The sequence below is a fragment of the Mercenaria mercenaria genome, chromosome 1 (genome assembly GCF_021730395.1).
Source record: "Mercenaria mercenaria strain notata chromosome 1, MADL_Memer_1, whole genome shotgun sequence".
NCBI lineage: Eukaryota > Metazoa > Mollusca > Bivalvia > Venerida > Veneridae > Mercenaria > Mercenaria mercenaria.
Window position 1 is genome coordinate 9,012,916 of NC_069361.1, and position 14,396 is coordinate 9,027,311.

The following is a 14,396-nucleotide window of genomic DNA, read 5'->3' on the forward strand; positions in this document are numbered from 1 at the left end:
TGCATACGATACCAAAATTTTGCACCAAAAATGCTCACCACTCATTTTCTTCCAAAGCACTTTGGAGATAGGGTTTAGCGTAGCTTTCATGCTCGCAAGTTTACCTACAGGTATATTTTCTCAACTTTTATCATATATTTTTGTGTCCTTGCATTTCGAAAGCTGTTTCGAGGAGTCTGATTTTTCACATGAATTTCTAATTTCAATTTGCGGAAGTACCTTAAGTATAAATCTGACCTGTTTCATTGTTCTCGTCTAAGCAGAGTATTTCTGTGCTCTCTGATTTGACTATGCTTGGTCCAGACTCTTGGTCGTCTTCAAACCTAGTGGCGTACAAGATTTCATCACCAGTGTTTGTAGGTGTGGTCGGTCTAGAAAGTGGAGAAGGATTGATCATCTCATTGCCGTCTGTTGTTATCTCAGTTTTTTTATTGGACTGTTGCTTGAGCCGTTCTTTTTGTCCAGGAATTAAGTTACATCTAGGTATTTTCTTAGTTGTTTTGCACGGGAGCACCTCTTTTTTAATTTGTTTTCTTTTATATGTCTCGAGTGTTTTTTTGTGTTTGTTTTCTGTGTGGGTTTTTAGAATACCTAGTTTCATGTAGTTTTTCTCACAGTCGATGCATTGAAACTTGAAATGTGTTTCGTAATGCGTAGTCAGTGGTTCTAAAAACCTTTCCTCAAAAATCTGTTTTGTCATTGTTACATACTGTACAGTTTCCAAATTATTGTGGTCAAAGTGGGATCCTTGGAAGTTTGCACTGGTGATGAAAAGATCAGCTGTAATATCCTGAACGCAACACATAAATTTTGCATGGAACCATTTTCCCGGATCAGTGATCTTCTCGAAGATATTCTTTAGCCTTTTTTGATGTATATCGTCCAACTCTATTTTTCCTAAAACAGTCTCTTGTAATTCTGATATTGACTTACCATTGTTGCATTTTTCTCTGACATAGAAGTTAGTAAGTTGTTCATCTGCTTCGTTATGCAAGATTATTCTGCAGACGTCTTGCATGCGTTGTTCGTCTAGGAAGGGGGTGACGATGTAAACTTTTGAGTTTTTGTAACTGAACCATTTATTTAGCAAGGTCTTCCAGAGTGGGTAGATATAATTTTTGCTATCGTGTATCCCAGCTTTATTGACATCCAAAAGTTTTTCTTCTAATGTGCGTGTATCCCACTGAAATATAATTTTCAAATAAACTCAGTTTGTAAATATCACCACTGACTTCAGCAGTTTTACATGCAAAAACTCAAGGCAGAAGAGGCAGTCTAAGTCTGAACTCTTAGAAAAATACAATACGACCCTTAAAACACTTTTAAAACTTGGACTTACACACCCGGAATACTATGGAGATGTAGTTTATAAAATGCGGAAAATTAAACATAACCCTTATTTTAATCAAAATTTTGTAAAATTGGTTAAAAAGTTAATCAAAAGAGGATACGATGCGAAAATCGTGAAGCACAGTGCCTGTTTAGTGATTGACCCCTCTACAGTTTATTGCTACGCTTTCCTATTTGATGGTGCGATGACATATAAAGTGTAGGACTCCGTGATGCTTTTCTCCTAAATCCTACATACAACGGACGGAGGGATTTGATTTTTATCTTACTGTTTTCTTAGTCGTGCCCTTAAAAGTTAGGCTCTTGTTGCTCTGACTTCAGACAAGCTGTTGAGTACATTTGTGTAATTGTACCTTAAATTTACCTTAATTTTATGTTTTGCTTTATTTATCTGTTACTTTTGCTCTAATGTTAGAGCCTTTCTCAGCGGGGATTTTATTTACATTGTGTTTTTTTAACTTGTTGATAATAGGGTAAGTGCGAGGTTGGCATGCTCTAAACGCGTTTAAACCCCCCAGTTTCCTTTATTTAGGTTACTGACCGTTCAAAAGCGGTGCCCCTATTTTCAACTGGTTGTTTTGTTTTTTCTTGTATTGTCTGTTGCGTATGTTTTCTTGTTTGTTGTAAGCGTTTTTCCTCCGCCCCACTCCCCCTGTTGCCCTCTCTTTTCCCTTGAATTTGCGCTACTTTTTGCATCCCCCCTTTCATTTTTGTAAGTTTTCATGGCTCCTTTTTGTTTTGGCAGCCGATCCCATGACGGTACTTGATTGTTTTTCCTGCGTGTGTGGGTGCGTATGTTTGCTTGTGTGTCTATTTCGGTGCCCTACTGTTTTCTTATGTGTTGCTTATTCGTTTTTCTATGTGGTTTAGTTGATCGTAGTTGTGTGTTTATCTTTGGTACATGAGTGTCTGTGATGTTGTGGTTTACGTTGTGGTGCGACTGTTTTTAGGGTACATGGCGTTCCCTTGTGTGTTCGTCCTTGTTCCGCTGTCCCCTTCGGATTCCTCCCCCTCACCCTCCCCACCCCCGACCCCATTTCGCCCCTTGTCGTTTCCTTCCCCTCCATCAATATTTAGCATAATTTAATTATGTACTTGTTAGATGTTTGAAGCAACCCGTCTGAAATATTTTTCCATTACAGCTTCTTTTTGTTGTGGGCCTACTATGTAAATGCGTGGCTCTGGGCTGTGTTTTTGGTGCTCTGTGCTTCCGGGAAATCTACCCTTACATATTATCTTTTATATGTTTGTCGAAAGGGGACAACCCAAAAAACTTTTTGATAGTGTACAAACAGGGAAAAATAACTATTCAAACATCATAAATTTGCTAGTATTTGTAATCACTTGACAAATTTTTAAACGAAAAAAGCGTCAAAGATAAGAAACTAGTGGTTCTTTGCACAAAGCGACTGTCATATATCCTCAGTACTTTCTTCAAACACTTTGCCCAAATCCCAGCGTGCACATTTCTTATACATTAAGTCTGTGAAAAGTAATTTAGGTGCAGTGTTTCATAACAGTATCAAAAATGTCTGACAGAGTTTTTTTATGTTTAGGAAAGCACTTGTTTTCCTGTTGTTGTTGTTGTTGTTTTTTTATGCCTTTTTATACGCCCGTTTGAAAAACGGGACGTATTATGGGAACGCCCCTGGCGGGCGGATGGGCGGGCAGGCGGCGTCCACAGACTTTGTCCGGAGCATATCTTCTACATGCATAGAGGGATTTTGATGAAAGTTGGCACAATTGTTCCTCATCATGAGACGGAGTGTCTTGCGCAAGAACCAGGTCCCTAGGTCTAAGGTCAAGGTCACACTTAGAGGTCAAAGGATACAAGAATGAAAACTTTGTCCGGAGCATTTCTTCTTCAGGCATGAAGGGATTTTGATATAACTTGGCACAAATGTTCACCACCACGAGGCGGAGTGTCATGCGCAAGAACCAGGTCCCTAGGTCAAATGTCAAGGTCACACTTAGAGGTCAAAGGATACAAGAATAAAAACCTTGTCCGGAGCATTTCTTCTTCATGCATAGAGGGATTTTGATATAACTTGGCACAAATGTTCACCATCACGAGACGAAGTGTCATGCGCAAGAACCAGGTCCCTAGGTCTAAGGTCAAGGTCACACTTAGAGGCCAAACTTCAGATACAAGAATGACTTTGTCCGAAGCATTTCTTCTTCATGCATTGAGGGATTTTGATGTAACTTGGCACAATTATACACCATCATGAGACGAAGTGTCATTCATGCGCAGTTCCCTTCTTTAGAATAACTTCCCTTTGTTGTTATTATAAATAGCTTCTATTGTAACTTTTTCACTACTAGTTGTAAGGAAAAATCGAGACCACTTTTCTGTAGTACAACATGCATGCTACATCCAATTTTGAGGTGTATTTTGACCAATCTCTACCTAGTAAAGATTTTTGTGTAGACTTTTTTAGCCCACCATCATCAGATGGTGGGCTATTCAAATCACTCTGCGTCCGTGGTCCGTCGTCCGTCCGTCCGTCCTTCCGTCCGTCCGTTAACAATTTCTCGTTATCGCATCTCCTCAGAAACTACTGGGGGGATTTTGACCAAACTTTGTCAGAATGATGAGTTGGTATCCTAGTTGTGTCCCCCTGAAAATCAGACTGGTTCAACAATTTTTGAGTGAGTTATGACCCTTTGTTTATTTTTATAATTTACATAGATTTATATAGGGAAAACTTTGAAAATATTCTTGTCCAAAACCACAGAGCCAAGGGCTTTGATATTTGGTATGTAGCACCATCTAGTGGTGCTCTATCAAGATGATTCAAATTATTTCCCTGGGGTCAAATATGGCCCCGCCCCGGGGGTCACATGGTTTATACAGACTTATATAGGTAAAAACTTTGAAAAACCTCTTGACCAAAACCACAAAGCCTAGGGCTTTGATACTTGTAATGTAGCATCATATTGTGGTTCTCTACCAAGTTTGTTCAAATTATCCCCCTAGGGTCAAATATGGCCCCGCCCCGGGGGTCACATGGTTCATATAGACTTATATAGGGAAAAGCTTTTAAAATCTTCTTGTCAATAATCTACAACATTCAGATTAGGACCTTATGTATAGTATTTTTTTTTGTATAGCTTTGAGTGGCAAGATGAACCTTGATATGAGTTGACCTTGATTTTGACCTAGTGACCTACTTTCACATTTCTGTAGCTACAGCCTTCAAATTTGGACCACATGCATAGTTTTGTGCACTGAAAAAAACCTTTGACCTTGACATTGACCTAGTGACCTACTTTCACATTTTTGAAGATACAGGCTTCAAATTTGGACCACATGCATAGTTTTGTGTTCAGAAATGAAATTTGACCTTGATTTTGACCTAGTGACCTACTTTCACATTTCTCAAGCTACAGCCTTCAAATTTGGACCACATGCATAGTTTTGTGCACCGAAAAAAACTTTGACCTTGACATTGACCTAGTGATCTAATTCACATTTTTGAAGGTACAGGCTTCCAATTTGGACCACATGCATAGTTTTGTGTTCCGAAATGAAAGTTGACCTTGATTTTGACCTAGTGACCTACTTTCTCATTTCTCAAGCTACAGCCTTCAAATTTGGACTACATGCAGTTTTGTGTTTTGTGTACTGAAATGAACTTTGATCTTGAGATTGACTCACATTTCTGAAGCTACAGGCTTCTAATTTGGACCACATGCATATTTTTGTGTTCTGAATTGAAATTTGACATTAATTTTTACCTAGTACCTACTTTCACATTTCTCAAGCTACAGCCTCCAAATTTGAAGCACATGCATAGTTTTGTATACCAAAATAAACTTTGACCTTGAAATTGATCTAGTGACCTACTTTCACATTTCTCAAGCTAGAGCTTTCTAATTTGGACCACCTGCATGGACCACATGCACAGTGTTGTGTACCGAAATAAAATTTGACCTTGATTTTGACCTTGAGCTAGTCTTGAAATTTAGGGGCCTGCGTGGCCGAGTGGTTAAGATCGCTGACTTCAAATCACTTGCCCCTCATTGATGTGGGTTCGAGCCTCACTCAGGGCGTTGAATTCTTCATGTGAGGAAGGCATCCAGCTGGCTTACGGAAGGTTGGTGGTTCTACCCAGGTGCCCGCTCATGATGAAATAATGCATGGAGGGGCACTTGGAGTCTTCCTCCACCATTAAAGCCGGAAAGTCGCCATATTACCTGTCATATGTCGGTGCGACGTTAAATAAAAAAAATAAAAATAAATAAAAAGTCTTGAAATTTGGAACATTCAAAAATGGCTCAACGGTGGGCGCCAAGATCACTCTGATCCCTTGTTTTTGGATTTTTTTTTTTTTTTTTTTTTTTTTAAAGATTAACTTCCCTTAGTTGTTACTATAAATAACTTATATTGTAACTTTTTTTGTAATTGACCGTAGGGAAAAACCAAGACCACTTTTCTGTGGTACAACATAGATGTTACTTTCCAATTTAGCTGTATTTTAAGGTATCTCTATCTGGTAAGGAGTTTTTTTGTGGACTTAGAAAAACAAAAGACTTACAATGATTACTAAACAACCACAAAATTACAATTCCATTTGCTATTGCTAATACAGGTGCTAGAGTAAAGAAATTTGCTGTGACGGGCGTATATTGTGACATTCTGGCACTCTTGTTTATATTATTAAAATCAGTAAAACTCTAACCTTTAATCAGTATATTGTACACTCAGATACGTGCGTACATCCCATTAGGGTGATTTAATGTTGGCGGCACGGGGATCATGGAAAGAGAACACTTTGGATATGTCATCTTACAGTATTCGAGGGATCTAGTCCAATCTTATTGAAATTTATCCTGCCCTCATACAAGATATAGCACAAAGTCGGCCTGCCTAGGGGAAATCATACCTTTTTTTTTTCTTTTCTTTTTTTTTGTGTGTGTGTGTGTGGGTGGGGGAATGGAATCATATCTTTGGCGGGAAATAATATCTAGGGGAAATCATACCTTTGGGGAGAAATCATACCTAGGGGAAATCAGTGAGGAGGTATAAGGAGGCAGTGAGGAGGCAATGAGGAAGTATAAGGAGGCAATGAGGAGGTAGTGAGGATGCAATGAAGAGGTATGAGGAGGCAATGAGGAGGCATTAAATGCGGCTTGAAGGTGTATAAAAGAAGCATCTGTGAATCAGGATACATTTGATTGGTGTAGACGGTGTAGTCTGTTGTTTATAAAGCGAGACCGTTATCCTCACTATGTGAAGTAACGAAAACGAGAACGTTATACTTCAATGCAGGAAATGCGACTACTTTTTCTTGTGTTGGAGAAACCTGTGACACCACTTCAGAGTATGGCATACATGCGCATATCACTCAAATATCTGTGAATTTTGCGACTGCGTGTTTGAAAACCGTCAGGCATTTCTCAAGCATCTGAAAAAAGAGACTCTTGGATCATAAACATAAAAGTTCTGAAACAAGTGACTGATAGATAAATACACGGTCTCACTTTATTTAAAGACATTCACAGCTCAGCTAGCAAGAGATACGGACGAGCATTCATTAAAAATGGAATTTTTCGATACAATGGATAGGAAATCGAGAAAGTTAAAAAGGAGATCTTCGAGACAATATTCATCTGAAAAGGCTGATATATTTGTCAACAAACCTAAATGTAAACGCTTCAAACGGGACCTCTCTCAGCAAAATTCTCGTTCTAAGATGTATGTTCGAATGGTTCTTCCGGCAGAACAGACAACAGCTATAGCGAAGAGCATGCTTGAGCGTCAGTTGAAACCAGAGAGAACTCTCATCGACCTGGAACTGCAACGAATGGAGGAAGTCAAGGAAAAGAGCAAGCGTCATATTTCAACACGCTCGAAAGACAGACTGCACTGGTCGTAAGAATAAGAAATCTTCCCGAACGAAGGTTTCTCCTACCGAAGAAAATAAAAATTCAGCAGAGCCTGAACTCATCAGTGTTATCGGACCCGTATTACAGTGAGTGTTCATTATATTTCCCCTTCATTCGTACTTGAGTCTACGAAAGGGGTAGGCATACGAAGACGCACCTTGCAGTTAGGATTCTGCGGACGCACCTTACAGTAAGGGGCGGTGAATTTATAGGGCGGAGTTGGATTAATGATTGACAGGTACTCGATTAAGTTAAAAAGAGAAATTATGGGCGCACTTTAGAGTCAGGAAATACATTTTAGCTTTTAGAGAAAGGAATGTACACTATACGTTACACAATAGAAGCGGACTACACACTATAAAGAGGGCTTATGAAGAGTTACGGACCTCGTAGGGCCTATTATATTGGTCAAAACTAAAGAGGAATAGGCCTATATACCATAAAATTCAGCTAATTTATAGAACGGTGAGCAGAAAAATTATCAAATGTCTGCATGTGTAAGACAGCTGTTTCCCTATCCTCGGGACAGCTCGGATAATGCTTGGTTTTTCATTCCACACTATCCCTCGTGGTATAGAAAAAACCTGTCTTACATCGGCAGGCATGTAAGATCCTTATAGTCTTGTTATGCATATTATTGGTATGCTCAGCTTCAGTGCTTTTCAGTGAAGTTCTATTGATTTGTTTATATTTTATCTTGTTTATACTACTTGCTGTAAACAATTAGGCTGAATTTCACCAAATCTCGCAAGTGATTAGTGTGGAGCAAAGTTGTGCATATTATCTTCATGTTCTAATAAATAATTTTTATCAGAGTCATGACCCTTGATTTGTCAGAATCTTTGATCTGTGCTACTTCTCCTATATCACACTAAGGGTTAAAATGGCATTTTTAGACATTTTTTGTTTTTATTAGCTCACCAGAGCCAAAGGCTCAGGGTGAGCTATTAGGATCACTCACCGTCCGTCATCCGTTGTCCGTAAACTTTTACTTCAACGACATCTCCTCATTAACCGCTAGGCAAATTTCATCCAAACTTCACAGGAATGTTCTTTGAGTGAAGCTCTACAAAAAATTGTTCAAAGAATTGAATTCCATGCAGAACTCTGATTGCCATGGCAACCGAAAGGAAAAACTTTAAAAATCTTCTTCTCAAAAACCAGAAGCCCTAGAGCTTAGATATTTGGTGTGAAGCATTGCCTAGTGGACCTCTACCAAGTTTGTTCAAATCATGACCCCAGGTCAAAATAGACCCCGCCCCAGGGGTCACTTGATTTTACATAGAAAAATCTTAAAAAAATCTTCTTCTCGAAAACCAGAAGCCCTACAGCTTAGATATTTAACATGTAGCATTGCCTAGTGGAAGAGCATCCTAAATACTAATTAATATATAAATGATCTATAAAATTGGTTTTCCCCTTTATCTACTGAGAAAATCAGGAGCGTTTTTGTTTTTTTTCTTTTCTTTTCTTTTCTTTTCTTTTCTTTTTCTTTTTGCGCTAAATTAAAGTGTGGGTGTAACACGGGCTGTCCCCCACACTATCATAAAATGAGAAGGCAAACCTTCTCGCATTCTGCTCCCTGCTCTCATAAATGCCTATGTCCAATAGCTGTATGATACATTTTACTGTAATTATATGGACCGCCAAGGTATCGTTTTTGGCTCCATTTAAAAATTATCCACCCCCCCCCCCCCCCCCCCCCCCCCCCCCCCCCCAAAAAAAATTATATTAAAGCTTTATAGATTTATATACATTGTAGTATAGTTTATATATTTCAGTTTAGTTAGATCTATATTTCTATCATCTATACAAACTTTTGGTAGATTTATTACGGTAATTGATTAATTTATCGCCCGGGTTCATATTAATTTACACAATGAACATTTGTAATATTTTAAATATCAATGATTAGTGCTTTCAATGTAGGCTACTTAATGATTTAAACGTCTTTTTCGTTTCTAGCTGTTGCTGTTGCAAACGCTGACAATTTTATCATAATATCATCGCTCCACCTACTTACTATGGACCGCCTATAACTGTATGATGCGTCCGATTTCCTGACTGTAGAGTGCGTCTTCGTATGTCTACGGTTTGAAAGGACTACTTCGTTATTTAAAAGGTGGAGTGAGATGTTTGATTGCGGTATTTGTTTGAAAGAATAATATGCTACGTCACAGAAAAGCTGCGCATTCTGACTCGGACTCTGAAGATGGATCCGTGTCACGTTTTTCTGACAAAGAAGACATTTTTGGGCCAGTTGGAAACGATTATGATCGGGGTATGATACCTCTATGAAAACAGAGGAGGAATCTATGGAAATTGATCCCTGGGACGAAGTTGTAGAAGAGGCGTTTTCAAAATGCCAGTGGCAGTATGATTCTAAAGTTGCTGAACTTTTAAAAGAAGATTTAGAAATCGGCGAAAATGATGCAAAAGAAACAGTTTTCCAGGACATGAAAAGTACATACAGAAAAGCCCTAATGAATGCATTTGGCAAGAAGCTACTTTGGTTCAACGCCATGAAAAAAGATGCCCTTTATAAAGCTATAAAGGGCACCATAAATCAGCTTATTTTTTGCTTCATTCTTTCTTACAATAAGTTTTTTTCTACTTTTCATTTATTCATTATACATAATCATTTTTCTGTAAATAAATTTGTAAATATTGTAATGGGTGCTGATTTATTCTGATAGTTATTGTCCCCGGTACGTCATTAAACACTCCAGTCGCAGCTCCAGCTTCTTCAGATGTGCCCAATAGTACTATCCAGCATCGAAAATAGGCGAGCGCACTGTGTTCTATGAAAGCTCTCGTTTACATTTTTTATTTTGAGAAAAGTATTATGTAACTACTTAACACAATTTCAAGGAATAATGTTTGGTAGAGGTGAAATGTGACTCAGGCTTAGGTAACTTCTATTTATTTTTCTTCCTTTTTTAATATTCATTTTCATCTTTACAGCTACATAACTACAGAAGAGAGTAATACTGAATATATTGATACATGATAAATGAGAGAAAATTTAGTTTGCAAGAAGAAACACGGTACTTGTCTTGAGCGGAGTACTCTAGTTATCAATTTATCTCCTTCTTTGGTAGTGATTTTCTATATGCAGAATTGATAGGTATTTGACGCTGGGCTATTTAAAACGATATAAAGCAGCGATAATTATTGCATACAATAGTTTGCTGATGAATCGTTTTTTATTATTCAGTAGTTTAGTTTAGTTTAAATCTTTATTATAGTCTCATCTATGTACAAACAACGTCAGAAACATAATATACACTACATCAATACATAGTACATAGCCATTCAATATAGAAGAATTATAAGAGACTTATCGCAGTAAGTATATCCACATCACATCATATAACAGTAAAAGGTATGTACAGCATAAAACTGAGGAACAACTGCTAATTGAAGAATAAAAAGTTACTAAAACCAACACAAATAAGACACTGAAGAAATAATACAAGCACTAATGCGCACATTAAGAAATATTTTAGAAAATCAGATATCAGCCTCGATCAGATCGAGAGTGAACTAATTAGCAACTGCTTCTCGGTGGAAATAAAATACTTTATAACAATATAAGAGAATGTGAGCATTATTTACACAAGCTAAAACTACGTCTTTGTAATATGTTAAAACAGGTTTTGGCACATAACCTTACCAAATAAGCATTTGTGAACAGAACCTTAAGTTGATCACTTTTGCACATATTAAGAAAATTATACTCATGAGTAACAGCTTTCTCAAACAGCTCACTTCTAAGATCTGAGTACATAACACAGCCTAATATTACATGACTTTCGTCTTCCAATACTTTACAGAATGGACATGTACGTTCATTTAATGCTAAATTTTCAAATCTGCCCGTTTCGATACGTATTGGGGCTACTCCGCATCTAAATTTACTGAATGCGACTCTATGTCCAAGTGGCAATAACATTTTACAGTAAAGCTCTGGTTCAAAATTGATTTTAAAAGTACGATATGTCCTAAGTTTATTACGACCTCTCCCAGATGGACCATTTAAACTATTCACTGACGCTAACCAATCATTAACAAATTTCTCCATCGCGGCCTTCTCGACCTTATTAACAATAGTTACTTTGGGTATACATACTGACAAATTAGAAAATGCATCTAAGTTATAATCGTGCAACTGCTTCTTTACATAGAAAAACCAATTTTTACACAAGACCGATTTCGAGTTAGCCCACAGTGCAATTCGTTTGTTTACTCGTGTAGCATTCGTGTTACTTAAACGAGACCAAAAAATCGATATGGACTTCCATTGACGGACCCAAGGAGGTTGCCATCCCATTTCACCTGCTCTAGCTGCATTTGGTGTATATTTACCGACACCAAGGAAGAACCTCATAGCTCGGTTATGCACAGCGTTAATACAGGAGAATGATTTATATCCCCAAATTGCCGCACCATATGCAATAACAGGCCAAACAATTGAGTCGTATAATTTGGTAAATACGTTATAAGGAACACCTCCTATAAGTTTACATTTGGCTATTAAAAGTCCCAAGGCACGACTTGCACTTTGCACCACCTGCTTCGCAGTTAAGTTCATATCTAAGTGTTCTTGTAAAACAATACCAAGGTATGTATATTTATCGACTACTGTTAGGCTGTCATCTCCACATTTAAATACACAGTTAGTTCTATCAATGGATTCAGGGCGAAAGTGCACGTTTACATTCAAAGACATATCATTTAGACCACACCAGTCATGTAAAGCATTTAATAACAATTGTAAATCGTGAGCATTTTCTGCCAACAGAACAATGTCGTCTGCATACAATAATATACACACAATTTCATCATCAATATTGACACCTATCTTCATTGACTTAAGAAACAGTGCTAGATCATTAATATAAAGATTAAAAAGCAGGGGAGACAACACACAACCCTGTCGTAAGCCGCAGTGGACATCGAACCAGTCAGTTTTAAAGGAATTGACTCTAACACATGAAACAACAGACGAGTAAAGTGATTGTACCGCTTTTAACATTTTCCCAGAAATACCAGTATCGTGTAACCTTTTCCATAATTTAGAACGATTGATAAAATCGTATGCTTTCCGAAAATCAATAAAAGCAGTAAAAGTGGATTGTTTCAGTTTTTTCCTGGTTTCAATGAGATTTACTAAAGACCCAATATGATCGGTGGTACTTCGTTTCTTTCTGAAACCATTCTGCTCGTCTGCCAGAATATCATTATCTTCTACCCAAACAGATAGCCTACTATTCAATATATTACAATATATCTTGTACATGATACATGCTAGTGCAATTCCTCTGTAAGACATTGGGTCTCGTCGATCAGAAGTAGATGACTTAGGAATTGGATTAATGATACATTTGTTCCATAAAGAAGGTTCAATGCCGTTATCAAAACAAATGTTAAACAATACGTGAAGAAACATAACTGATGTATCATTTTTTAAAACCTCTGACGGAATTTCGTCAACACCACTAGCTTTACCTCTTTTTGCCGTATCAATGGCTTTCTTTACTTCAATTATTGTGATATGTTCAATGTGCGTGAAATTAGCCAGAGCAGCCAGAGTTCAGCCAGAGTTCGGCCAGAGTTCAGCCAGAGTTCAGCCAGAGTTCAGCCAGAGTAGCCAGAGTTCAGCCAGAGTTTAGCCAGAGTAGCCAGAGAAGTCAAAACTCTGGTTACTCTGGCTAGCCAGAGTAGCCAGAGTTCAGCCAGAGAAGTCATAACTGTGGTTACTCTGGCTGGCCAGAGTAGCCAGAGTTCAGCCAGAGTAGCCAGAGTTCAGCCAGAGTAGCCAGAACTCTAGTTACTCTGGCTGGCCAGAGTAGCCAGAGTTCAGCCAGAGTAGCCAGAACTCTAGTTACCCTGGCTGGCCAGAGTAGCCAGAGTTCAGCCACAGTAGCTAGAACTCTAGTTACTCTGGCTGGCCAGAGTAGCCAGAGTTCAGCAAGAAAAGCCAGAGTTTGTAGGATGTTAAAATGTTCTGGCTACTCTGGTCAGCCATAGTATCCAGAACCGCCCGAGTCACCTGGATTTTATTTGCTTTGGTTAGTCTGGCCAGAGTAGCCAGAGTTTCTATGATTTAAAGAGAAGGCAGAGTAACCTGGTTCACAAAGCATTTTCCGTCTTAGCTGAATTTGATTATGAAACTTAATATGTAATTTCTATCTAAATAGCATGTTTAAACTGAATTTCAAGTTAATTACTATTTTTAAGTGGCTATTTAGAGTAGCCAGAGTAGCTAGAAATCAGGTTAATCTAGAGTAGCCAGAACCCTTGTTACTCAGGCTGGCCAGAGTAGCCAGAGTTCAGCCAGAGTAGCCAGAGTTCAGCCAAAGTTCAGCCATAGTAGGAAGAGTTTCTAGGATTTTAACATGTTCTGACTACTCTGGTCAGCCAGAGTATCCAGAGTAGCCCGAGTCACCAGGATTCCTTTTGCTCTGGTTACTTTGGCTGGCCAGAGATGTCAGAGTTTGTAAGATTTTAACATGTTTTTGCAAATCTGGTCAGCCAGAGTAGCCAGAGTAACCAGGTCCCATGTTCACAAAAGTTTTTCAGTCTTAGCTGGATTTGATTATGAAATTTAATAATTGAGCCGTGCCATAAGAAAACAAACAAAGTGGCTTTGGGACCAGCATGGATCCAGACCAGGCTGCGCATACGTGCAGTTTTGTCAGCTTCCATGTTGTTTGCTTTTAAAGCGTATTGGACTTTGAGAAACTGTTAGCGAACAGTATGGATCCTAACGCTCAGGCTGGTCTGGATCCATTATGGTCTCAAACCCACTATGTTGGTTTTCTCATGGCACGACTCATATGTCATTTCTATCTAAATAGCATGTTCAGAACTGAATTTTAAGTTAATAACTATCTTTAAGTGGCTATTTAGAGTAGCCAGAGTAGCCAGGACTCTGGTCACTATAGCTGGCCAGAGTTCAGCCAGAGTTTAGCCAGAGTTCAGCCAGAGTAGCCAGTCCTGGTTACTCTGGCTGGCCAGAATGTCCAGAGTTCAGCCAGAGTAGCCAGAAACCTGGTTGCTGTGGCTGGCCAGAGTGGCCGAGTAACCAGGATGTCAATTGCTCTGGCTACTTTGGTTAGGCAGAACAGCCAGAATTTCCGAAATGTCCA

At 38.5% G+C, this 14,396-nt stretch overlaps 1 protein-coding gene across 1 annotated transcript in view; it reads right to left on the bottom strand.

Moving 5' to 3' along the window:
- LOC123545031 (uncharacterized) overlaps window positions 1-6,750 on the bottom strand; it is a 38,845-nt gene extending 32,095 nt beyond the window's left edge. The window contains exons 1-3 of the mRNA XM_053522467.1: window positions 6,741-6,750; window positions 6,337-6,485; window positions 238-1,183 (exon numbers count right to left, since the gene is read on the bottom strand). Of these exons, the coding sequence (XP_053378442.1) occupies window positions 238-1,183; window positions 6,337-6,485; window positions 6,741-6,750 (1,105 nt within the window). The remainder of the gene's footprint in view (window positions 1-237; window positions 1,184-6,336; window positions 6,486-6,740) is intronic.
- Between the last annotated feature and the right edge of the window lie 7,646 nt (window positions 6,751-14,396).